Below are 27,588 nucleotides of genomic sequence, written 5' to 3'. Positions count from 1 at the left end.
TTTAAAACTAGCCAAGATGTGTTACTGAGTAAAAACAAAGGGCAAATGAAATGCCGACCCGACGCTGTTTGCGTTCTTCCCTCAGAGTCAACAGAGGTCTCTCCTTCCTTTTTCCTCCCTCTTCATACTCTACAGCAAGTCCACCCTTATCTGAAAGAATTTTATTGTTTCCTTCTTTTCTTTCCCAGCTTGATAGAGTTTAAGTAGTGAGTGTATGTGTGTTGAAGTTGCGTGCCTGCCAAGAAAAAGACCTTAGCGGTGCAAAGGAAAACTGAAAGAATACAAGAGAAAACATAGCCTCAAACAAAATATGCTTGAATACATATACAGCAGTGCACATCCTGTACAGTTCATGTGTTTGAAAGACTTAGTGTAGCCACACATTTCAGTGTTTTCACATCCTGAATTTATTTAGCCCACAAAATGAATTCTGTGCACTTTGACATTCATAAAGCGTTCCATATGGGCAACAATGTGGTTTCCTAGTGACCGAGCTCTGGATCGGACTGTGATGCTTAAATACTTGCATCCCTGAATTTCACCATCCTGCAGTTTCTCTGGTAGACTAGGTTAAAAAAAACCTAGATGGAGTCCTGTTTTTCTGGCTAAGCTTTTTCTTCTCTTTGTTGAGGGATAAAGCAGAAATGCAACCAAACAAAACCCCAAACAATGAGCATATACAAAGGCAACAACACAGCACATGCGCTTTACTGATCCTTTGTTTGCTGCCTGTGTAGGACAAGTAATTTCTCTCTGTGCTTGTGTATGCATGTGTATGTTTGTTTGTGATTGAGTGTGTGTGCTTGTGAGCGTATGTCTCAGCAGGAGGAAGTGGAAAAAGATGAAGGGGGCAGACTGGAGCAGTGCAGTGCTGGTGTTGGCCGGGTGGTGGGGTGGCAGATGCCAAAAGGCTTCATTAGACTCAAGGGAAGAAGCCGTGAACAGCAGTTCTCCGGGAAGTCTATCAGACCTAAACACAAACACAGACTTGCCTCTAATCCTGGTCTAGCTCTACATTTCCTCTCTTGCTCTTGCTCCTTTCTTTCTGTTGGTTTCTCTTGTTTTCAGCCATACCCACCCTGTCTTCTCCCCCCCTCAAATTCTCCAATGAAATCAGTTCCAGCTCCAGCTCACTTGTACAGTATGCTGCTTTTTGTTCATCCTTCTCTTTCAGATTTTTTTCTATTTTGTGTCTTTCTGGTGTTTTTGTTGTTGCCGCGTCTGTCAGTGAAGCGGAGCAGTCATTAATCACTGGTAAATGTACGCATAGGAGAAAGCAGACACTCAGGGGGGGAGTTCTCTCATTCTGCTCAGAAAACGCTTTTCTCAACGCGCTCCATGGAGAGAGATGTAGAAACTGGAGCACAGGTGCTGCAGTAAGTACAATAAACATAACCAGATGCAGTGCAACACACATCAAATCAGATACAAATGTCGGATTTTTGTGCACTGTTTAACAAGCAGGCTCCTTTTTATTAGACATATTTTCTGAAGGTACTACCAGGATATAAATGCCTCCAACACATTACTAATACAAATGACTTGTCAATAAAAGTGCAGGATATGAAATAATCCTCTTTCTCTTCATATCAGTCAATAAAGGGCATTGGACAAGTACCCATTTATTTGGCTTATTGCTCTCGCAGCTGCTGTTTCTCTCTGGTATTCCTGTCAATATAATGTCCTGTGATTATTGAGGAATGCAGTCCGCACTTTATCGGAATATCTGGCTTCTCTGTCTCAGGGCAGCCAGCAGACAGACAAACATTTTCTTGCAAAGAAATATTATCCAATAAAACAAAAGGAATTTCACACTTATTCCAGCTCTCAAAATAAGTGTCTTCTCTCTCACAATATTATCTCTGTTAGATAAACACTAAAATATTACCGAGAGTAGAGAAGGTTTAGATGTCAACAAGAAGATGTTTTAGAAGAGAGACAACTGAGGACAAGGACAAAAATGATGCAATGGTTTAACAATTGAAAATCTTGAGAAAAGACTGAAAAGAGGCTAATGCTGCGAGAAATGTTTTTGTATGTACCATTGATTTCCAGATACACCTCAGCCAGTGAGGTAAAAGATAACTAACACATTTTAAGCTTGTTAGTCTTAAAGGAATTTTGGGAAATTGTTGTCATTTGTTGTCTTGTTTAGAGCTAGATAATAAAACCGATAACACCATATCTGTCCAATAAATATTAAGCTACACCCGGAAAACGACTAGCCTAGCTTTGCAGCAACATAAAGAAAACAGGGAAAACTGCTTCACAAAATTTAACTTAAATTAATTTTAGTTTCAAGTTTCAGCACACAGGATGGCACTGATGATCGAGGCAGCATGTTTCTACCTTATTAGCATTTTTGCAAGCAAAGAAATTTCTACCTGCCTCTGACCTTTTAAACTAATCTTTGGCAATTCAATAGCCAGAACGGTCTGGGCAGAACATGACGGACTGTTTTATTTTCTATGTACACATACAGTTTGAGCACTCAAGGCTTGATGATCTAAACACATGATTCTTGAGCTTTGGCTTTACATCACAGATGCTCTGATACTCATACAGTAGGAGCTGGAATTTAACAACATTTTTCTAAAATTGTTCAGTGCCCAGCTTAATAAAGCAAATAAGCATATTTTCCTAAGCTAAACTTAAATTACATTCCAATGCTTGTAAATGTACTGTCTCTTAACTGCGTCAGATACAGAGTAACATCTCTCTCATTTACTGGAAGGCATTTTACAAGACAAAACATATATTCATACCCCATCTTGCTTTTTGGCTAAACTGTTGTTTCATCAGGATTTTGTTCATTTTTCTGCTGACGGCTGTTCTAATAGGGGGTTAAGAGAGTTGGGTAGTGGTGGTGGAGGTGGTTACGTTGAGTTTTTATTTACCCAAGCAGAAGAAATCAATGCCTCTCTGCCTTAGGAGAAGTGTGTGGATCAATGGAAGGTTTCAAAAAGCCTCTGTGAAAAATCAATGTCCCTTACATGCTATTGATGGCTGTTTGGCTGGAGAAGAAAGAGAACGACAAAGAACACCTGTTTATTGTGAAAAATTACTCCCTCCATTGTTTTAGTGTTTCTGGATCTCTTCATCTCTTTTTTGATTTCTCCAGAACAGTTGGCTCTCTTTGCAAGACTTTCATTTTGTCTTTGTGTTAAAAGTTATGCACCACTCATACCCATCTATTGTAAGCAGAGGTGGGTAGTAATAAGTAACATTTGTCATTACAAATCATTACTTTTACTCCATTACATTTGTATACTTTCATTGTCCTACTTTTGTTTATTCAGTGTCAAAATGTATGCACATTATGTTCAAGAGGCTGGTGGTCTGCTGATCCCAGGTCTGTTGGCACCATATTTACCTACCAAAGCCATGTCATATCCACATAAAATAAAAGAAGTGGAAAAAAAACAGTAGTGTGCTGGTATTGTTTCCTTTTCCATTTTTACTTTACTCTCATTCTGCTTGTTTTTACAAAGTAACAGTGCTTGAGTACAGTTTTTGTTTTTTCTCTCTCCATTTGTGGTTATAAAAAAGCACAGCAATGCTGTCAATCATCTGGAAGACAAAAAAAGAGGGGAAACTAGTGTTGCTACCACTAGGCTGCATTCAACTCTGTGACACTAGAGGCTGATATGATCTAATGTTAAGCCACAAAGTTATACCATGCACACTACACCCTGATGTACAGTGGAATAGTCTGAAGAGCAACAGCAATTATTTCAGCAGTGCTATTAATAAAAAGCAGTCAGTAACATCTCACTTAGCTCAAAAACTGTCTTGGCTTTAGAGCGCAATGGGAGTACAGTTCTGCCAAGACTTTGTCTAAGCAGTCAACATTTCCCTCAAGCCATGTCAGGCTGCAAGCTCAGAGGCCAGTCAGTAGGGCCTCTGTCCTGACACCTGCCCGATCCTGTGCTGGCCTGATCAAAGTGACAGTGCTGCAGACCGGTGGAGATGCAGGTGAGGGCTGCTGTCACACCACCTGTCCAACTGATGGCAACTTGGTCAGGGCAGGGAGAAAAGCGGCAGGATGGTGGGGAAGGCCGCTGCCTGCATGTCACTCAGTGCTGCGCTGGATGACAGAACAGCCCATTAGGAAAGGGACTGACTTCACAGGCCATTAGGGGAGGCATCACACAGCCTCAGCACACAGAAAACTGAGTAATGGCACAGTTGGAGAGACAGGGGATTAGATGAGAGACAGAAAGACTGTAAGCTTTGTTTTGCAACATGTTCCATATGAAACTTGAAACTGTGATTAACATATTAAACGTCAAAGACTAAATAACACAATGTTCTGTCTTCAGTTTAAACTGTTTATCTTTGCTTGGATTGTTGTTGTTGTTTTGAGAGAGTGTTGACTGAGGGTAATGACACAGATGCACACAAGCCTCAATTCTCAACAGAGGACCAAAACGGTTATAAAAGTGGACTAAACGCATAAACAATAAGTATGGCAAAACCCTCCCCATGCCATCCACCCCCCAGAGCTGTCTCCTTGTTAAAATTTCTAGTTCTCAGTATGGCCCTGCCTGCCCTCCAGTCATCATTAAAGAGAAAGACGGGAGTCTGAGAGCCCAGCAGAGGCATCAACACGCATCACTTCTCCTCTGCTCTGAACGTTCCACTCTCAGCAATCCACCAGCCCCTGACGGACCTATTTACTACACAAAGTGGATTGTGTTTGGCTGCACACTATACTTCCAAATAGTCCTTTGATACCCTCTCTCATTCTCCCTCTGTCTCTCTCTGGTTCTGACCAGCTCATGGAAACAGCAGAACTGTATGGCCAGTTTATGGCTTGTGTAGCACTACTGAAGAGCTCAGCGGGCTCAGATGAGAGTGCCACACTGTGCCAGGCTGATGGGACACACTCCAGCTGTAGAAGCACTCCAACTCCTAAACAATGACTTACAAACTCTCCCCTCTTTGACTTGATGTTTTTGTTTCACTATAAAAAAAATGGAGAATAAAAAAAGTTTCTTTCAAGCAGCTCCCCAGGCTTTTCCCTGGGGATTGGATGAAACCCGGTAGAAAAACAAAGAACAGAAACAAAAGGGGAAAAAGTGCTTCTTTTGCACAATTTAAGACCCAAAAGAGATAAACTGTGAGAGTTTTGTAAACAGCGAGGAAAAGCTGATGGTTAGATATTCCAGATAAAGAGAGATGGAAAGTAGGAGAAGGGAATGAAGTAGGGGGGCCTCCTGGAATGATGTTTTTTGATGAATTACAGCCACAAGCTTAGAGTCTAGAGCTTTGCTATGAGAGAAGCAAACTGCGCATTCTGTTGTGACAGAATCTCTGAATTTTAAGCACTCTGCAGCTCGTGCCTTCCCACAACAACACATTTATACAAATGTTTATTTATTCATGTTTTTTTGTTTCTCAGACAGGCTTGTACAGGCTCGACCTCCAACCCCCAACCCTCACCATGTTGTGTTTATATTTTGTACTTATCAAAACTAGCAGTTTTGCAGGAATGAAATTTGCCGTGATAGGAGTCAGTTGTTGTTGCCACATTCCAATCTTGAATTATAAATGAGGACACATCTATTGAATAATGATTAGGCACCAACAGCTGAGGTGTTACTACTTGGATATTCCTTATATACTAAAAAAAATCATTTAGACATGGATGCAGGTTCTTTTTCATGTCATTATCTGATTTAACTTTAAATCATCGTGTCCTTTCTGGTGCATAGGGATGAACCACTGTCCTGCTCTTTTTGGCCTGGGTTTCATACTTTTTATATCCCGCAGGAGGCCAGGAGTTATGGCTTCAGTAAAGATTCTGTGACAAATTGTATTGTTATAAAGGAGCTATAGAAATAGTATTGAACTTCGGGCAACCTCTCTGAAATGGCCTGATAAAGAAAAGAAAGGATGCATGAAGGAGCAGAAATAATCATTCATTTCACTGTGGGAGAGGTTAGCTGCTTAGCTGTTTTGGAGCCTGCTCTGTGTCTGAAGGGAAAACTTCTCAGGGCCAATCAGGGCTGTTTAAATACCCTTAAGATTTTGTGGCTATAATTACATCAGGGGAACACAACATAATCATCTGCGAGGATGTGGAGAACAAACCAGTTATGCTAATGTATTTCTGTTCTTTGTCACCGTCCATCACACTCCCCCAATCAGCGTTAGCCGTGAAGTGCCCTCAAGAAATCCCAGCTGTAAATTCAGAACAAATCAGTGATGCGGGCCATCAAGTCTGTCACTTACACTGACGAGCATCTGAGGGAACGGTCCTCGAGAATTTTCCGCCACGTTGATTGGTGGGATCACCCAGTCCCTCTTCTGTCTCCGTAGACCCTTGGAGCTGTTCAGGCCGGACCCTGAGAACATGATGACAGGAGGTGGTGCTTGGAACTCCTTCTTCTCTTTTCTCTCAGTGACTTTCCGCTCTTCCTTTGTGACCTTTAAGACAACACAAGACATTATTTAGGAGGCTGTTAATGATAACAGCAACTGATGTGATGCCTAAGTGTTTTGCGTCAAAACAGAATTTCACAGGACAGCAAAATAACATTTTAGTATTGTTAATCAGGTTGAATTTTTGTGGAGTTTGGTCATCGTGTTGTATAGTTTAAAGGTTTTTACAGAGAGTAAGCGGTTAGTGCTGTATAAGCCAGCTGGCAACATTAAGTGTTCTGTATTTTAAATGGGCGGCAGCAGGGCACAACTCCACCGCTGTGGCTGCTGGCTACATCTAATCCTACTAACTAATATCATAAACAGTGGATAATAAAACTTTGAAGCCAATGTTGCTGCAAGACCATTTTTCCTAATTGATGTGGTTGTTCACTGCTGGGGAAGAGGTGCATTATTCAGGGAACTCAGATCCGAGCAAAATGAGCTCCAACGTTGTAATTCTATGGCTGCCTCGGCGGCAGGTTGGAAAACCTCAACCATCACCAGTTCTGAATGCAGTGGCAAATATGAATTATGGTGGCACCTTCTCCTTGCTTTTTGAAAGTGCTACTTTAAATTTAAGTCTCCATCATGAAAGGCAGCCTGTGCAGTCTCCCTTCTTTGTGGCGCTGTATGTGCAACACACATGTAGGGATCCACTCACACAGTAATTCATTCATTCATTCATTCATTCACTCACTTACTCGATTACTCACTCACTGCCTCACTAACTCACTTGTTCACTAACAGTGTGGCAACCAGGACAAGGATCATTTACACGGCTCCTTGCTCTAATACTGCTTAAATACCCTGTATATAGAGTACTTTACAAAAATGACATATAGTTGCTCTGTTATAGAATATATACTACCAGAGCAAAATGTGGCAGGTACATAGAGAATGAACATACTTGAAATAAAGTTTTAGAAATACAATGCTGGGCCTTTTTATAAGAAAACATACAAGAATCATCAAATGGCTGAATTATGTGACATACCAAAGTGCAATTTAATTTGTCAAATGGTGCATCGAGCTACGCTGATGCATCAAACTTGCTTTGAATTTCGAGCAGTAACAGATAACCAAGAGATGTTTTTCAATAAAAATGAACAACAGAAAATATTGCATCTCATACTATGTTGGAATTTGGTTGAATTCTTTTTCCTTTTCCGTATTTCATCTCTCATAAAGTCTGATGATTAAATCCTAATAAATCACTGTTGGAAATGGCTGGAATAATAATTCACAAAAAAAGACTGCAAGAAAAGGAAAAAAATGATGCGGTAATAAAAGTAGATTTTAAATAAACATACATAGTAAATAGACTATTTATTGTGTGCATTGACGCTGAATAGAAGATTTTCAAAATTGGCCAAGAGCTGCAAGCGTCATATAATTGATGTTTTAATAATTTTACCATATTAGTTGGAACTACACGGCAATTAGGAAATCCATTACAGTGAGAAAATATAAACTAAAGACAAATTACAAGCTTACATGCTCTATTAGCAAACCAGATATAAAAAATCCAATGTTTTATTAATCTGCAGAATTCCTTCCTATTTACCACTCTGTCGGTTTGTGATATTTCCAAAACCATTTGTAATAGAAAGGGAAATGAAAAGGGAAAAAATGCTTCATAGCAGTAGTAAAAAGCTTTCTCAGTTAAAAATACTACATAATAATACATAAAAAAACTACTGTCTGCAATGCGCCACATAAGCAACAAACAGAATGTGTTAAATGATGTTTGTTAAACCTCTTTATCTAGTTCGTTTGTGTCATCATGCATCCGGCCTGACAGGACAGAGCTGTAAAGCGTGAGCACACAGTCTCTGTGGATTCGTTGCATCTGGGGGTTTGTACCTGTGTTTATATGTGCATATATGTGAAAGAGAACATAAACTATATTTTGTCATTTACACCAGGTATAAAATGTCTATTAATTCAGTATATGGGTAGAATTTACAGCCTCTTTCAGTAGAAAGCGACAGCTGAGTCACAGACGCAAGCTTCAATCGTGCAGTATTCTTCCATCATATACTCCCCTCACATACAGGCTGCAGGCAGAGAGAAATGACCACCACAAACCTGTCTGTTTGAAAGATGCTCAAATAAGGAACTTGAACGGAACCCATTTCAATCTCCTCATGAACGTTAACTCACCGATGAGTCAGAAGAGCTCCATCAAATGAAGCTATCAGGCATATCACCTATCTAAATTAATGTCCTCTTGTGGAAATACTGTGAAACACATAAAGGTGAACTAAAGAGATTCTGCTTGATTATAGATGTAGATTGGAAATACAGAAAGAGATCTTTATTGTGCTTCTTATCTTCATGTACATTAGACATGTTGATGCTTCTATTTCAAGTTTACACAGGGTCCACTAACTCAAGGCTTACTTTTTAACTTCCACTACTGTTTAGTGTCAAAGGGGCTATATAGACATGCTGTATATAGGTGATCTAAAGGTTATATTTCTCTGACAATCTGGAGAGTTGTTCTACAGTAAGTTTAACAACATATCTCAAGGTTACAAGCCAGTAGAAACAGGTCAAAAATTCAGTCACGAACATCATTGCTGAAGCTATGCATCAGTTGCACTCGCTGTCTCAATCACGTTCCCCTGAGCTATCCCTTGCTCCGGTGCTCTCCCCTGCCCTTTTCTTGCTGTGTTATTGTTTTTCTCTGTCTCTCCTCACAGTCAGTGGTTCCTGACAGCTTGTCTAAATAACAGTGATTCCTCAAGCACTGTGCTTTGTTAGGCTGATGGTGCACCAGCAGGTAAAACAGCAGTGCAGAGCTTCACCTACCAAACACTCCTACCACCAGGGCCCAACAAAGTCTCAGTCCATGTCTGCTCCAGGGGCACTAATGGAGAGAATATTTTCACGCATTCGTTCATTCAACTTTTATTTATACAGTGTGGTCAGTTCACTCTTTGTTGCATGGGTATTCGGTGTGTACATACACACACAACACTAATATGGCTGTATGTATTAACATGTGAAAGTAGCCATCTGTACAAGCACTTAGTTAGATACCCACAGGTAAAAGTGTGCTTGTAACAGGTAAAAATATTCATAGAATTTAATTTACTGGTAAGTTTATATAAATTAATTACAAAAAACATGACATTACAAGAAATAAAGTATGCTGTTTAGTCTTTATCTGCCCAATATTTAAAAAGAATTCTGATTATTATTGTGTAGCAATCACATTGTGATTACCAAATGTAATTTATTTTACATTCAAAGCTTCAATGGAGGTTTTCAAAGCTTTGGGTAACTGCCGTCATATTTTTTGACATCATTAACCTTAAAAAAAAACATAACCCGAACAGAATCCTCAATTTGAATAAAGTCAAATGATGGTTTTTGTAAGAGTTAGGGCAGATTGAGTGGGATTTGTAGGTTGCCGTTTGTGGACATGCCATTCAAAGTGGCCTGAGGGAAGCGGTGGTCGAGTGAGCTTGAGATGAAATGGGGAGAGCAAGGGGCGGTTGTGTTCTGGGGCGCAAATGAACACGGCCCCAACACTCCACAACTCTGCACACCCCTGCAGGAGGGATTTTGTGTGAATGCAACTGAATGCTTCATCCTGTCCGCTGTCTGCTCAGCCTGTCTGCTGTGTGCGTGGCTCAGCTCTGCCCTTGGTCAAACAGACACACTGACCTGTAGCTATGCATCCATGGCATAGCTGTAAAGTACAGAAGACGGAGACTGAGAGCTGTAACCTGGTGGCTATGTTTTTATAATATGAGCAGTAATTAAAAGGTGATTTAGAAACTGAATGTCAACCTTATGAACAAAGCTTTGAAGCTTCAAACTTTTCACTACAGCCCTACTATTGTGTATTTAATTTGAACTATGTGCTATCAGACATCTATTAAGCCTAGTTATGGCATTTTTTCTTGTTAGCCAAGGGAATGTGTAGCCAGTGTATTTGAATATATTATACTGTATGATGTGCTCTGACTGGAGACTCTAGTAGCTATGATGTAACTGTGCACCCTAACAATACTGTGTTACACAAAGAGAAATAGAGGCGGTGCAAGACAGTGTGTGGGGGGAAAAAACAAAATAAATGGAAACCACTCACCAGAGATGATTGAGAAAACTGTTCAGTTCCATTACAGTAAAGAAAACAATGCAGCAGAGAGTGGAGAATATAGGCGCATGCTCCATGTCTGTGTACGTATATGTGTTTGTGTGTGTGTGTGTACGTGCGTGGGAGGGAGTTCATGTCAGAGAACAAGAAAAATCTGGGCGTGTGAATTTGGGAGCATAAGAGAAAGAGGTTCAATCACCATACATTTACATATAAAGAGGCTAGCGTTTTTAATACCTCTTCCAATTTTTCATTTTATATTACTTCTGTGCAATATAGCCTTACAGTTCTTCCCCAGCAGTTGACATTTGAGAATAAAAATAAAATACAACATAGGAGCAGGCTATAGTGTTAGAAGATGGGAAATGGCTTCTGGCACATATTGAAAGTTGAGGGTCCTGTACAATGCAGTCTATAAAAAGTGTTTTCTCTTTGTCTCTCTGTTTGTTCTTGCCTGGGCAAGATCCCTCAGAGGGTTGGCTTGTATCTGCCAACGGAAACAATGATTTCAAGGCTGACTTCATTAGGTGGACGACCATGAGAAAAGCTTTTAAGGCTGCTTTAAAGGAAATGTGTCAAGCAACCAGCATATGGTGTGTATGTATTTGTGTGGGTGGGTAGATGTGTCGGTGTGGAGGGGCATGGGCTAAGGCAGAGGTCGGCAAATAAGTCTGGCATTAGCAAATTTTTTTCAAGTTACATGGCGGGCCAGAACATAGTCAAAATTTTTAAAATCCTTGGATTTTGGTGTGCACGTTTAGCTTGGTTGGTAGTGAGTGGGACACCCGTTGGGAGGGTTGTATGATTGCTCCCAACATAAGGCAGATATTTTTTTTCTCCCTTGTTAAACAAATTGATTGTAAGGAAACTTTTGCACATGCTCACAATAAAGCATGTGCTGCAGTGTGTTTGCGTCCCGACGTTTGATCTGCATTCATGCACCTATGGACGCTTATTTTCATTTCCCGAGGAAATTCGGGGGAATCCAATCACATGTTTACTGATAGCTTTTTCAGAGATGTGTCAAGCAAGCCAGAGACTCTTTTGAATGTCCTTCAGAACTTTTTAAAGTAAAAGCTCTCAATAAACTCAACAAGCATTGCTGCAAAAAACTCTCTTTTATTTTGGAGGCACAATCACTTAAGAGGAGGTGATTATGTGAGTAACTATAGCTCCCATGAGTGAGATCTATTTCAGCACCAGCCTCTATCAATTTTTTTTTCTGCTATCAAAGCAATCTGGCCAGATAGCTTGCTAGATATTAGAAATTATTGCTGGCCAGCCAGTTGTGGCCAGAGGGCCCCCTATTGCCGACCACTGGGCTAAGGTGACATGTTCAGTTTCATCAACCAAGCGCAACATTTCAGACATCATGTACTGTGCAATTCAGGGCACTTTCAGTGAGAGTGCAGAAGGAGAGGTGGTTACAAGGCATGTTGTAGGAGAGGGGATCATATTTTGACATTAAGTTGAAAGAAGGACATGATCTGCTGCTCTGTCTGGGCATGAGGGGGGGGGGGGAAATATTGATTATAACTCCTGCAAAGGTCAGCTCTCAAATGTTTGCAGTTTGAAATGTTGTACTTTTTTGGTCCCACTTTTTGGGCAGCAGCAACAATGACAATAATCACCTTTTAAAGGTCATATGGGGGACGTGCTAGCCGACAGTGTTCTATTTACACGTTGAGCAGACACGAAGCGGCATGAGCATTCATTAAGAGTTGGGTTTATGTGCACCTGATAAATGTAAATCCAGAATTCATTTTCTTTTTAGCTCTGCTTTGGTCTCCACCAACTCCAGAGGAAAATATCTGTCTCCTTAGCTGCAAAATAGTTCACTATGTTCAACCTATAGTTGCCAACTTTGTTTGGTGCTGGACAAGTAGCAAACAGCTGCCTGCGTGGAAACAATGTTGATGAGAGCAGCGAGCCAAAATGTAAAGCTGCATTCTGTATAACCAAAACAATCACATAAAATGCTTAAATGCTCTGTAGAGCTGAGAGGAACTGCAGAGCCAGACGGTCAATAGATAATTCTCGTCACCTTTAACAGACACATATCATTTGATCCATTGTAAATATATATATATACTGACTATAGCAGCTTTAAATACATTTACTGTAGAAAACTAACTGACATGTTGACCAAAAGATTGTTTCAAAGTTTAAGAATGAACTTTTAATCAAATAAAACTTTTAATTAAATGTTTAACCTAACATGGTTGAGAAGAAGATATTTTTTTATTAAAACACAAGCAAGTGACTATGGGTAAACTAGGAACCTATGACAAAAATATGATAATACCAATCAGTTTAATTGTTTCTGTCTCCAGCTATTAGTTGAGGCAAAATAGCAGGATCTCTTTTGGCTACTAGTGGAGCCTGAGCAGCTTGCTCTCATGCTCATGGCCCAAAAAGCACCAACGTACTCTTGTACTGAGTTACCGGTCTGTACAAGAGACGGACTAGCCATCCAAACACACATGTTGCTAGATCCCATGTTCACTGTACTGTGTGAAAAGTTCACTGAAACATGCACACGATCCTTTGCATTGAGTCCATATTCAGGAGACCAACCTCTGCCAAGTGCAACATGCCTGTGTGCGCGTCAGGAGAGCGGGATGAGACAGATGTGAGCTGGGTCTGGACAAATATATTCTTTTTCTTCAGAGGGGGGAAAACTTAGTGGGGTTGACTGCAGGGGATGGTTTGTCCCACATCCCACCAGTGCTGTGAGGGGAGGCAGAGGTGGCGTGAGACATGTTTGGGATGGAATGAGAGGGATGAGGAGAAGGGTTGTCAGAAGCAGATGTGACCCCCCTCTCCTCCCCCTGCCTAAATAAGTCATGCTCCAGATCCTTTTATCTACACATGCTAACAGGTACTAGTGAGTTCCCAAAGGAGAGATGTAGAGAGAAAAAGATGTTGAGAAAAAAAAAAAACAGAGACAGAGACACACAGAGATAGAGAAAGAGCTGTGCCCATCACTGCTGCAAAAGGCTTAAGTGGGCTTTTCACTAGCCATGGTGTAATTCTGATCAAACCCTGCAGCTCCGGTTCACTCTTTCTTATTCAAACTCACACAGAAAAAGAGAAAGTACAAGGTGATGAAATTGATTAAAAAACAGGTTAAGCGGAGATGTCTGCACGCTTATTCAAACTATTATGAAAGATAGAGGATAAAGAGCAGAAGAAAACTGGAGTCATATCAGATTTTTTTTATCGACAGCTTCACAGATTCCAGAGATTTACAGGGTGTTTAATTTCCCTCGGTCCAGCACAGAGGACGGCATGCAACCTTGCACTCGGTACAGATAAAGCCTAAAGGCCCAAAACATAAGACACTTAATGCGCTAAACAAAGACACAACCACACATAGATCAAACACAGCAATGAAAATTGAACACAAAATTAGCATAATTCACACTTGATCCGACATAATCTCTCACAAAAAAAAAGCATAAACAAATAACATTCTCGCACACATACTAACACTAACGCTATTTGAACAGGAGTCACTCGGTGTGAAATGGATGTGGCCCCCCAGCCCCGGTGCCATCAGACTTAGCCAGCTGGCGATGGTCCCAGTTCTTCCCCTCCACGCCACTGCCTCCCCAAAACCCTGCACGCTTTGATATCAGCCAGCCCCTGGCTACCCAGACATCTGGAAGTTATTATTCAACAGAGCACGCCACAAAGCAAAATTTCCATAATGAAACATCACATTTTGTTTCAGCGCCCTGCTGTCTGCTCCTCCTCTCTCTGTTTGTTCCTACGTGTAGCGTATTTCTGACCTCTGACCCTGTCAAGTCTTGTTTGTCTGTCTGTTGATTTCCTCAGGAACTTCATAATAATTGAATTTGAGCTTTAACACATTGTAGTTTAGTTTAATACTGAAGCTCACACTAAACTAGCCAGTGAATCATTTGAAGCAGCCTGTGCAAAAAAAGTGTGAGAATGAAGGCCAATCTATTCAGAGCCAGCACAACACACTCATCCTTACACCCACTCCCACTAATAGATCCTTTATTGGCCAATGTCCCACTCCGCCTCTCTATTTGTCTCTCTGATTCTATGACTGACTTTGCACCATCTATTCTGTTTTGTGGCCATGCACACACTACAAAGAAAATCCAGCTGAAAGCTATTTATTTTCTGGTTTGGAATGGTGTTCAGTAAGTCTAAATACTCTACACTGCTCAAAAGGGAACACTTAAATCACACATCTCGATGATCACACAGAAAAATCACACAGATCTCGAGGAACAAAATAGTTCAAAGTTCAAAATCTTTACTGTACATGGTATAATTTGTTGAGAACAAAATGACGTAACAAAACCACTAACTGACTGAGGGCTGGATTCAAATTCACACCGAAAATCAAAGTTAAAAAAAATGAAATCACAGGCTGATCCAACTTGAGTGACTTTCATCACAGCAACTCATATTGTGACTCGGTAGTGTGTATGGCCCCCACGTGCCGGTATGCACTCCCGACAATGTCTGGGCATGCTCCTGATGGCACATAAGCTGCATTTCGACCAAAGGAACTATACCCCGGAACTAGGAACCTTTGGATGAACTCACTGCATTTCCACCGGAGGGACCAGGGTCTAAATGTAGGTCTGGGGTCTTCATTTACTTTCCAAAAGTACTGGTACCTTGGGAAGGTGGGGTTTGCCTTGCAGTGAAATCCTGAATGGGCGAGTAGGGGCTACTGGCTTTAACTGGCGAATGTCCGGAGAATCACTGCTCCTCTCTTTTCCACTGTTTGCGAACCAATAAATCACAGTCAACAGTCAAATAGCACACGTCTTGCCGTTGTCCGCCTGAGATGAAACTACGTTGGCATTAAATTGCTCGGAAATAGCAGCCAGCTGCAGTAGTGTGTTTAAAGCGAACAGCTGATGGAGTTGTTGTTTAAGTTTTCATCTATCAGAAAGTTTTTTACACAGAGCTGAAGTCAGTCTCCTCCTCTCCAAAACAAGCGGAATAGCTGATTACAGCAAGTAATGAAGTTTGTTAAACATCACGTTCCTCTGATGCTCAGGTGACACAGACTTGAGTCTGGCCAGCTGATCTGCTGCTCTTGTCGACTGGAGAGGTTTTAATAATCTTCCAAACTATCGCGATTTTATTTGTGTGTTTATTTGTGATGTTTAGAGATTAATTCATTAAGGACAGAATGCACGCAAGAACTGAGATACAACATGTATCTGTCATACAGAATAAGCACTTTTACTTTTCATTCTCCATTCACTATGGAATACTTTTATACCTTTTACTTGAGTAGAATCGGTCCTTCATTGTTAATTTTAACTGGATGACGCAGCAGCAGTGTTGTTGCCCTTTGAACAGCAGGAGCAGGGTTCAAATCCAGCTCAGGGCAAGCCACTGGCACAGTTCTCCAAACATAGACAGTAATGTAATACAATCAAGCTCACGAACATCTCCCCAGTGCTCCCAGCTGCTTTTTAGGAGCAATAAGCAAGACATTAATGAACTCAAAAAGATACAATGATGAGATCTCATCTGTTACTTTCATTTATCCTATTGTAATCTCAGTTCAGTATCCATTTGTCTTACCCAAGTCTCAAAACCTCAATCTCTCTTCATCTCATCCTTTTCTCCTAAGGGGTTTTAGGAGCAACAATTCAGATTGGAGTGATCTCAAAAAGATATACTATTGAGATCTTAGTGTTTAAGAAAAGACTATTCTGAGCGATTTTTGGTGCGCTGTGAACGGTTTGTGATCGTTCCCTCTGGCTGAAAGAATGTTAAGTATGATCCATCCTGCAGATGGGGGCTCTCCGCAGCGCCATGCAACTTTCTAAATTCTTCCTTCTCACGGAGAAAAGAAAGCTCAGGTCGCAAACATAGCCACAGCTGTTGATAATATTATTATTATTATCATAAGACAAACATGTCTGATACTTTCAGAGTCAGCCTCAGGCCTGCATGCTTGCAGCTATTAATGATTCAGCAGTAAGAATCCCAGTCTGTCCCCCCTGTAACGCAGAAACGTATTTTTCTTGGTCTGATGGAGTGTGATGCAAGTTACTTGACTTTCATGAAGATAGTGATGAAACTGCGGTATTCATCAAGTTCTGATGAATTGCCTGAAAAAGCATGAACTGGAAATAAAACGCATCACAAGTAGCTTTGTCTTTTTAGTTTGTCATATGTAGGCTATATGAAGGGGATAAACCTTTTCTAACCTACAGTGCAAGTGTTTTGTACTAGAGAAATAGTAAAGGGTAGGCTAGTGGTTTAATTAAAGAACTGTGTTAAAGCTACCTGCTGTAAATAACTATTATTTTTTTGAATATACAGTGTATTGCTTAAAACAATACACTGTATATTCACACAAAAACAGGCTATACCCGCACTGCTGCAGCAGTGCTACCTTTTGTCCCTTATTTCATAGTGACAATGTTGGCAACACTACCTCGCGCTAAATTCATCAAGTCTGACCCAATTTGATAAATAATGTTGCATGGTTCTCGTTTGGCGTAACATGAACACTTCACAGCCTCTCTTCAGGTAGGACTCTCATACTGCAAAACCTGTGTTTGTAAAGAGACAAACTGAAAGGATAAAGTCGCAAACCTGCCTGTCAGCTCGCACTGGTCCGTTTCAGTGAATTTACCATAAAGGCTTGAATACGTGTGCACTCCAAATGTAGGCTCAGCTAGCTTAATTGCCTTAGCTTACAGTGGCGCAGAGCAGCGGCCCAAAACACAACGTTAGAGGTCTGAAATGTAATTATGAGATGTGTAAAAAATTTTCGTTTCATTTTGAGACTATGGCAGAGCAAATTAGACTATGGCGAGCCACCATGGTCTCGTTAATTAATGGGAAACAGTGCTCCTACACAAAAAGCTTTTTGTAATTGTCATGCAAAGCCTATAGTTTTTCATTATATTCAAATCAAATCTGATGTTCATTTCTAAATTTTGCTCATGTATAGTGGTTACAAATGATGCCTGTGCATCGCTTTGTACGGCGTATAGGCCTACAGCCTACGTTAGCTGGTTAATTTGCCTAATCTTCGCAGGTCTTTAGACCACGGTGGAAACGCACACAACAGTGGGCTGAAGGAACCTTTTAGTTCCGTGAAAAGAAAACTGGGGACTTAAACGTCCCTGGTACTTTTGGACGGAAAGCGGCTATAGTGTGTGAGATCCCCTCCCAGACCTGGATCGGGGCATCAGTGAGTTCCTGGACAGTCTGTGCACCAATACATAACATCTCAGAGGTTCTCAATTGGATTCAGGTCTCATCCAGGAACTGCCAACACACTGAAGCCACAGAGTGTGTAGGCACTGTCCTGCAACAGCAGGAACCCAGGGCCCACTGCACCAGCATAAAGTCTGATAATGGCTCTGAGGATTTCATCCCAGTACCTAACAGCAGTCAGTATACCGTAGGTCAACATTTGGAGGTCTGTGCAACCCTCCAAGGATATGCCTCCCTAGACCAACCTCCACCGCCAAACCGGAGGATGTTGCAGGCAGCACAACGTTCACCACAGCCTCTCCTCTCTTTCACATCTGTCACATGTGCACATTGTGAACCTGCTCTCATCTGTGAGGAGAATGAGGCGCCGATGGTGGACATGCCAATTCAGGTGTTCTCTGGAAAATTGTCATCGAGCTGCATGGTGCTGGCTGTGAGCACAGATTTCACTAGAGGATGTTGGGCCCTTACGCCACCCTCATTGAGTGTGTTTCTAACAGTTTGTCAGTGACACTGATTCACAATCGCTTATGCTTCCTAACTGGACAGATTGATATCCCAGAAGTTTAATTGAATTATGCAGTTATGCTGTGACGATTAAGTGTTCCCGTACTTTTTTTAGGAGGAGAATACTTGTAAAAGTCAGATACCTTTCAGTCATTCAAACTAACCTAGATGGCTTTTTTTTACGGTATTTTCATCTCTTTGCTTACACATACTTCAGAATTCACAGTTCATTACAGGTTATGATTAACTCAAGACTCAAAGTGAAGGCAGTACAGTTCAAAATGGCTCCCATCTAAAATGTTAAGATGTCAAGATCTCTGTGTTTTCATATTTGACATTTGGGTGTAAGAGTGTCTGTGTATCTGGCTTAGCACTGCAATAAAGTGATGACCTATGAAGAGGGTATACTTCCTTCTGGCCTAGTGTAACTGGAATGCAGCCACTCTTCACCAAGAACTGGAATAAGTAGGTAAAGTAAATAACAGTTGAATTAAGCCCTCAAATTATCATAAAATCTTTGTCATAAATTGGTTATGGAAAAAATTACTTTTAATTAATAAGAGTCTCAATTTACTAATACAGTAATTGGTAATATTAGATAAAAAGGGTATCCTTTTAAGATGATATGGTGAACTTGTTACCAAACAATCCAATATTCCCTCACCTTTATGCTCTGTTTTGTTCTCCACCAACTCCTGTGGGAAATATCTGGCTAAATAAGCTAAATGCTTAACTATGTTAATCAGATACTCGCTAACTTTGTCTATTTGCTGGTGGTGGACAGGTAGTGGACAGGAGGTTTTTAGCGCTTTTTTGCTGAAAACAGCTGCCAATATATGCGTCTCAGATTCACTCCAAGGCCATGATGTCTCAAAACTGGGTTACTTCAGCAAACTTACTTGTTCCTCTAAACTTCTTACTCCTCTGTTCTCCTCCATGCATGAAATGTTTGTCTTCCCCTTCCCCCCCAGCACAGAGGTGCCTAATTTATCTCCTCCTGCTCAAACCACACCCCTAATCAAAAGCGAAAGGCCCACTCTGAAACTCTCCTAACTCTCTCTGCTACACAGATGAGGCAGAAGCACAGTGATAGGTCAATTCGCGCATTAACAGTAACCTGGCTGTTCACACAAGAAGTGCATTTTTCTACGCTGGTCGACAAGCGATTCTGCTTCTCTGCTCTTTTCTAATCACACGTTGAGCTGCTCTTTATAATAACGTCCTTAATTTATAACATAAAACATTATGTGTTACTGGATAAGCAGGGCATCGCTTCTTTTGCAGCAGTGAAGTTAAAAGGGTCGCCTTGTGAGATGATCTGCAGGAAGGGGTTTCACTCCTGCCTGTGTGTGTGTGCGTGTGTGTGTCTGCTGGTCTCTCTTGCTCTCTGTTTAGACACAACTGACAAATATGTGGAATAAGTATGTAATATAAAAAATCACAAACAGCAGTGATACAATTTCTAATAAGTATAGTGTATGGGCAGATTTTGATTTCATCATGTAGAGGGAAAATATCAGGGGAATAGAAACTCCAGCTTCACAGCACTTTGGCACCCTGTGCATCCCTGGCATGAATCAAAACATTACAGTTGTGGGGTTCAACATCACTATAATGTGCTAAAAGGAGCTATAATGCTCTGTAGAGCTGACAGGAAAAGCAGAGTCAGGTGATATGTCTCTGTGGGCTTATCACTAAAAGTGAAAAAAAAAAACAAATACATTGATTATAGCTGCTTTTTTAAAGGAGACCTATTATGCTTTTCCATATTTTATGACTTATCTACAATGTTACAATGTTGGATGTTCATGTAAAACATGGCCAAAGCTTCAAATATGAGGTTAAAGTATTTAAAAGAAATCCGTCCGGCACCGTTCTATGACACATGGAGCTAGACGGAGCCAGTGTTGTATGTATGGTCATTTGCTACGCACAGCAACACTCAGTCTGTCTGTACCGTTCAGCGGCAAAAACAGACTGGTAATATGCTTCAGGTCTTGGCCAATCAGTAGACAGTGGGCTTTGAACGGGGGCGCCTGAAAGAGACAGGAGTATCTACAGCTTGTTTCAGACTGAGGCTGAAATGAAGGCCTACATGAAAAGCTAGTATAAGATAGAAATTATGTTTTTGAACTTTGAATCATGCAAAGCTGCCATACAGGAGTCACAGAACTTCAATATACTACTGGAAAAGCAGTTTAATAGGTCTCCTTTAATGATGTCAATTACTTTTACACAGCTTTTAGCTGCTACAAGAATTTAGCAGGTTTCTATGGCCAGTAAGTGACAGCTGGTTCAGATCCTTGTCAGTCATTATGTCTCTGTCTCTATATCTGTCTCATCTAGATTTGATCTCATCAGGAACTTACTGGCCCACCTCCTGTATGAGATGTCTACAATTGCACTGTGTTAGTGAACAAAGGCCACTAATCATGTGTGTTGTCGTTACCTAATCTGATTAACACTTGTGCTGATATTGACTATCAGATCTGGGCTTGTGGTTCTGTAGTCATGGGGACAGTTGAGCTCAGGCTGCTCAGTCCTCGCCTAACCTCTTACATCTTTTAAATAGAGGAGGAAGAGTCGAGGACCCCTGGAGTATCCAAGGCACAGGATGTTTTCCAATAACAGCTTATGGCTGAGGGGAATCATACTCCCTCCCTGTGGCAGTGTGATTCTATCACTTTTAACCATGTGCTACTGCTACTTCTCTCTGCTCCGGTCTCTCTCTCTCTAAAACCCCAAGGAGTTTTGACCTGATTCTTGGCTGTTACTATCACCAGACCACTGGAGAAAATTGATAGGAAGCAGAAGCTCTGGGATGGTAACTGAAATCTGAAGCATGATATTTGTGTACGTCTGTGCTCATGTGCAGTAAGTGTATAACTCACCTCATTTTCATTTTGTTGAGATGAAAGTGGGTCAATTAGTGCCAGTTGGATCACAGTCTCCCAGACATGTGTGTGTGGACCACTTGCTGTCAGTTTAAACTGGACTGGTTCGTCCAGGCTGGCTCCCTCTCCCCGGGCAAATATGGACCCATCTGTCCGCACGCTGAAGATAGGGTCACTGCTCTGGAAAACCACTGCTTCATTCCCCATGCAGTCATCAAACTTCACTGTAGACAAGAGAATTGAGAAAAATCTGAATATAATGTTCATTTACACAGTTTATTAAAGTGACAATTGAGTGAATGAAATGGGCACAAAGTATGGCATATAGTATGAATGCACATCTGCTTTAACAGACATGCAAACATGCACATACACAGTACAACTGCAGTACACACACTTCAGTATAGGAGGTAGATATTACAGTGACTACTTGAATGTTATTTTCTCCAGCTGCGTGTGAAAAAGAAATTGAACTGATGGTGTGGTACGCTGTTTTTTTTTTGTTTGTTTGTTTTTTATTTTGAGATAAGGTGAAACATGATTAGAGCTTGCAACTGAATTTGTTTGTAGGCAGACCAAGCAGAATATCTGGTAATCAACTACTAGAATTAATAAGAAGATCTGACCACAATATAAATAAAACCCCTATTAACAAACAAAGTTACAACTCTTTAAATAAAGACAAAGTACAAAATGGAAACTAAGATATATTTAGGGAGTATTCTGCACAACATTAAACATGTCAGCTTCTTTCCCACACAGTGCATTCATATCTACAAATGTTTAAACTGTACTGTTCTGTAAGGGAAAAAAGATTTCCCCAGTGTTGTGGCATTTAATGGTACTACTCTTTTTTCCAGAGTGACAAATACTATGCTTTTAGCTTTTAATCTGAAGGCTAAATCACTTTACTTCTGGTCTTTCTCCAGTTATCTCTGGCAGTTCGACTCAGCTCTCAGCCATGAGGTCATCTACCTTCACCATGACTGCCGCACAGGTCATCCAATCCTTTTCTATCTACACTTTGTGTTTATACTGAGATGAGATAAACTGAAGCCTTATATGAAAACCACAAACACTATATGCAGTACTTAACACGTCACATCACCATTTCACTGCAAAATATATTTTAAGTGGAATGACTTCAGATAGATTTGAATGGTTTCTTCCTTCCACAGATGGCCACCAATTTTCTTCAAATCACAGACTTTACATTCCTGCTATCCATTTTCTAAAGCTTTCTTTCACACACATCACATTGGTTTCCATTTCATATATATCCGTATACAGTGTGTGCTTGAGATAGTCTTATATTTATGTAAAAGCCTTTTTGTTGCATGGCAATGTAGCTGAAAATTATTTGAACAGTGCACCTGTGTATCTTGATTCAGAATTCTGAATGTTTCATACCTAATGACCTGAACCCACTTTTTCCTCCTCATTGACTTCATCAAACCAAAGTTTTTACCTTTGTCATAAGTTCCATGGACCAAACATGTTGTGGCTTCACATTTTATACAGCAGATTACACTGAATAAGAAAAAACTCCCCCCAAAATGATTTCATAAAAAAATAGTAATAGTGCATATATACCATGTAAACATTTTGTGTATTTGTATGAACAACAAAGGTTTGTTTTAATTACTGCCCAACAAAGAAAGACAAATACACACACAAACAACCCATATGCAGGGCTCTGAATACATTGACAGACTTTATGCAAACAGAAAGTTAAATAACCCAAATTACAGATTTTTTCAGGGCACGCTTCTGTTTGATTTCTTATAAAATGCATAGTTCATAAGAAGATGAGTCACAGACAAGTGTAGCCCATACTGGCCTCTCCTTCCTCCGTCGAGGCACCCACAGCCTTTCCTCTCTGGGATTACAATGTCTAGACGCCACATCGTAGGAAACCCTGTGCTCAAGGCCGTAGCAGTTTCTCTCTTCCCACATCTCTACAACAGCTGAAATAAGGTTTCCATTGCTATGTATTACATCTAAACTGTGAGTAAATCCGGCTTTTTGTTCTGTCTGGTCCTAAGTATGCTTGTGATCATGTCAGTACCCTTCACTCTAAGGCCCAGTGTCCAGACAGCCACTCACAGCTCAGTCAAAGCGGAAAGCTCTTCAACAACACACTGTCCACTGTGTAGCAGGTGCTGTCCTGGTCTAGACAGGAGGAGACAGGACATAAGAGATGAATTACATCAACCCAAGAGGCAGACAAGTCTCTGCTATTCATCAAATTGTTTCTCTCTTTGTGTAGCTGAACATTTCTCTCCCAAACAAACCCCTCAAAAAGTGTGCTTGCTGTTTTCTGTTTGTCTCATTGTCTTTCCTTTTTATCTAATCCTATCTCATTTCTTTTACCATCATTTTTGCAGATTCTCGAAGATTAGATTTCAAAGGTGGGGGCGACAACAGCAAACACCAGTTGGCAAACACGTGTCTGTGCGAATAAGGTTTTGGAAGCCGGCCTGATTATATTTAACAATGAGAAAGTCAAAAATCAAACTCAAAGCATGCTTTATTGTATTTCTAAGGCTTGGTATCTGGGAAACAGTCAAACACTGGAAAAGAATACAAGCAGCAGGTGGTCTGTTGTGCCTTCTCTCACTGTCCTCCAATTATTTTCTTGTATATCTCTAAGCGGTGCAGGACTGAGGAAGGGGGTAATCGAGGGGGATATCTTCAACCATATTAAAGAAAGCATCATCACAGGGGTCTGAACTATCATCTAGGAAGGGATCCTTATTTTAGTTATTTATTGTTAAAATAAAAAAACACTACAGAAATCAGTGTGTCCTTGCAATGGTTAGAACCTCATGGCCAGAAGGTTTTATTCTGTATAAAGCGTATGAACATGGAATGGGGAGACATTATTGTTCCACCTTTGAGCTGGCAGTGGAGGTAGTAACCCAGCTAAATTGACGTTTGTGTAAATAACGCGTGACCCGTGCATAGTGAGTGGTTCAGCAAGAGAGAGAACGGCAGAGAGTGACGGTGAATAGGTGCGGTGCAGAGCAAAGGGTGAGCAGTGAAGTTGTCAAGTCAAGTTGTAAATGTACAGTGTAGGTTACAGTTTGCCAGTGAATAAAGGCTGCACCTTCTCAAGACCAAAAAAAAGCTCAAGTGTGTTGTTTCCAAACTGCTGGGATAGTGTCTCTATAACAATCAGCTCTGCCTACATTTGAGGGGTTACTGCAGTGGAAAACCAAGTGAGCTATGATGATGAGCCACTAAATAATGAGGTAAGTAGTGGTGTATATACTGTAGGGGGATAATCAGCCTCTGTATGTGTGTGTGTGTGTGTGTGTGTGTGTGTGTGTAGGCATTTATTTTCTATGATTACCTGCATGTCTCAACAATGACAAGCTGAGCTAACTGCACCAATACCCACACACAAATGGAGTGACAGGCTGCGCATAGAGCACCCAAAGGGTCTTGTTCTTGCACCAATTAAAGAAAAAGACAGTGCCAATTCTACCCATTTCTTTTAGTCAGCTGGGTCAATACAGCTATAAGAGACATTATAAAATCGGCCAACAACAGAGCAATAAAGCCCAACGGCACAGTGCTGCACATTAACAAGTCGTCGAAAGCAGTGGGACCAGGGTGTGCATTGATCTGGCAAATAACACAGACCCCAGTGTGCCAAGTAGCCAGCCTAGCACTTCTCCACTGTCTAGTCAATATGAGCAGTCACACCCCTGCAATGTTACCAATACTACAGAATGCTATGCCCATTCTCACACTGTGAGGAAATATATTTCATGATTTCTTTTATCACAATTTCTTGAAAGGCAGTGGAATGGTGCTTTGTGTGCTGCTTGGATGATACCACATCCTGAGCTCCATCTTCACAATTTCACCACTTTTCTAATTAAAGTTCCCTACTCCCTCCAACAAGACAAGGACAAGGAGGAGACCAACGCTGAAAAGAGTTGTGACCTTCTTGTGGTGTTCTCTGGACAGCCTGACAGGAAGTAGGTGACAAGTGTTGAAAGGGAAGTGAGAAAGGGATACAGTCAGGGGAGAGAGAGGGAAAGCTGAGGAGTGAGAGGGAGAAGGTGAGAGGAGGGGGGAGAAATTGACGGGAGGATGGAGTGTGTGAGGAGGGGGAAATCAGAGAGACAGTGAAATGAATGAAAGTACGTTAAGAGGAAAAAGAAAGGAGCAAAAAAGCTCATAGGCAGATTGCAGTTGCTAAAGTGGAGATCTCCAGAGACGGCAGAATTTATAGCTGCCGTTTAAATTGTAAAAAGTATGGTGCATTGACTGCATCAGATGTCACCCTGCTCTACAAAACAAAAAGAAACCACTCTTACCAGTCCTGGTCTCTGCTCCAATCAGGCCCATTGAGGACAAGAAAGGAGGCACTAGAAAGAGGAGGAAGAGGATGATGATGATGAGGAGAGAGGAATGGGAGGTGAGGTGGAGGCTGGGGAGGGCAGCAGATAGGGGCCTGGCACCGGGATCCTGGCTCAGTGAACTGGCTCTCTCTCACACAGCCACATTGGAATGGATGGGATGCTCAGATGGCTGTTTAAACAGGTTAATTGGGCTGGCCTCCCGAGAGATCGGGACAGATGGATGGATGGACAGAATGAGAGAGGAGAGAAAGAAGGAGCAAAAGAACGACAAAGGGAGAGCGATGGAGCTCAGAGAGATGGAAACAGAGGGTGGGATGAAGAGATGGATGGTAAGAGACGAGTATGGCCGCTGATCAGAAGCACCATGGGGAGTGTGCAGTCTAATCAGAGTAGAGCCGAGCTCTACAGTGGTCTGGGCCCTCAGTGACTGACTAAACAGAGCCAGGTCTACAGCCCACTACTGATAGACTATGAAGGGAGAACAAACTTGTGATGGAAGGGCGTTTAAAGCAATTTTAGAAGCCTGTCAGGGAGCTGGATCAGTGAAGCCAATCTGGCTCATCCCTCCATCTTTTCCAGAAACCTACAAAGGGATGATGGGAGTGACCAGCTCCCATTACACAGTGTACAAGCAAAACACAGACACAAACTGAACATGCAGTGGACACAGAGCCATTATGAGCGCTTCACCTTCACTTTAAGTACATTCCGTAAGTCACATAACATTAAATATGTGACCAACGGTTGTAGTTTGGTTGGGGTTAGGCAACAGAACTACTTCGTTAGGTTTAGGAAAGGAGCGTGGTTTGGGTTAAAATTAGTAATTTACGTAAGCCACTGGACTTCACTCATATAACGAAAGTCTCCTACATAATGTTACTTAAAGAGATGGTATTATGCTTTTTGGCTTTTCCCCCTCTCTTTTATTGAGTTATATACCTTTTTTGTGCATGTAATAGGTTTGCAAAGTGAAAAAGTCCACCCGAAAGGGAGTTCCCATCTCCCACAGAAAACTCTGCTCTGAACCGCTTGAAAACAGCTTGTTTGTAGTCCAGCTTATTCCCTTTCATCCTTGTGACGAAACGGGGATGAAAGCTAAATGCATCTCATATAACGCTCGACAAGCGGCTACTCCGACACACCCTCAAAAACACTGGTGGAAAAACAATGAGCTGCAGCACACACCTCTTCTCTCCCTTCCAAACACTAGTTACCCTCCAAGCAGTCAATGGACATAAAGTTGTTACAGTGATGTAGAGACAGAGCTCAGGTCAAACTTTATCGATGAAAGATACATTTGTTACAGATTAATAACTCACCACTCTGAAACTATTGCTCCAGCCAAGCTGGTTGGCAACATGTACAGCTGAAACAAAGCCGTTTTTGCTTCTCACTGACCCGCCCTTCTCTGCTTCTGATTGGCTAGTAGTCCTTAACTAGGAACTGCGCATGTGCAACTCCCAACAAAGATAATTTAGAGACAAGATGTATCACTCCATAGATAAAACGAAGCGTTCAACACACAGGGTGAAAAGAGGAGCTGCAGCAATGTGCAGTATGAAAAAAATATGGTGGTTTTTGAAAATTAAACCATGTAAACCTGTTCTGGTACAACCCCTAAATAAGATTTTGAACCTGAAAATGAGCATAATACGACCTCTTTAAAGCTTTAAATAAGTCACACTGCTCTCAAACCTGTGTCTCCTGTGTGAAAGTCCTGCATTTGTTTGCTGGTCTTTCACACATGTTTGACTCATCTATCCACCACACCCACCTCCCTAGGCTGACTTTCTTGCTCTTTATACTATGTCAGGAGGAAGTCCCTGCTGACCCTCTGACTGTTTTATGTCTTTAGTGGATTTTATGTCCATATGTATTTGGAAAAGCAGAATGAACTGACACAAGGAATGAAGAGCATGAATTGCACTCATGTTTGACAACTACAAAGGCACAAGAAAAAACACCTTAAATAAGGTTATAGTTTTGAAGTTCCCACAGACTGCTACTGTTAATCACAGCTTCACAAAGTTTG

The 27,588-nt window shown here is 41.2% G+C and overlaps 1 protein-coding gene across 1 annotated transcript in view; it reads right to left on the bottom strand.

Moving 5' to 3' along the window:
• Positions 1-27,588, bottom strand: part of LOC119905739 (cadherin-4-like) — a 262,027-nt gene that overhangs the window by 72,969 nt on the left and 161,470 nt on the right. Inside the window, exons 4-5 of the mRNA XM_038723025.1 lie at positions 21,178-21,404; positions 6,238-6,432 (exon numbers count right to left, since the gene is read on the bottom strand). Coding sequence (XP_038578953.1) covers positions 6,238-6,432; positions 21,178-21,404 — 422 coding nt within the window. The remainder of the gene's footprint in view (positions 1-6,237; positions 6,433-21,177; positions 21,405-27,588) is intronic.

The sequence above is a fragment of the Micropterus salmoides genome, unplaced genomic scaffold (assembly GCF_014851395.1).
Source record: "Micropterus salmoides isolate LMB-PRFRI ecotype aquatic unplaced genomic scaffold, ASM1485139v1 Ms_hic_scaffold_16, whole genome shotgun sequence".
NCBI classification, from domain to species: domain Eukaryota; kingdom Metazoa; phylum Chordata; class Actinopteri; order Centrarchiformes; family Centrarchidae; genus Micropterus; species Micropterus salmoides.
The sequence above is the reverse complement of the archived record's forward strand: the minus strand, read 5'-3'. Positions and strand labels throughout refer to the sequence as shown.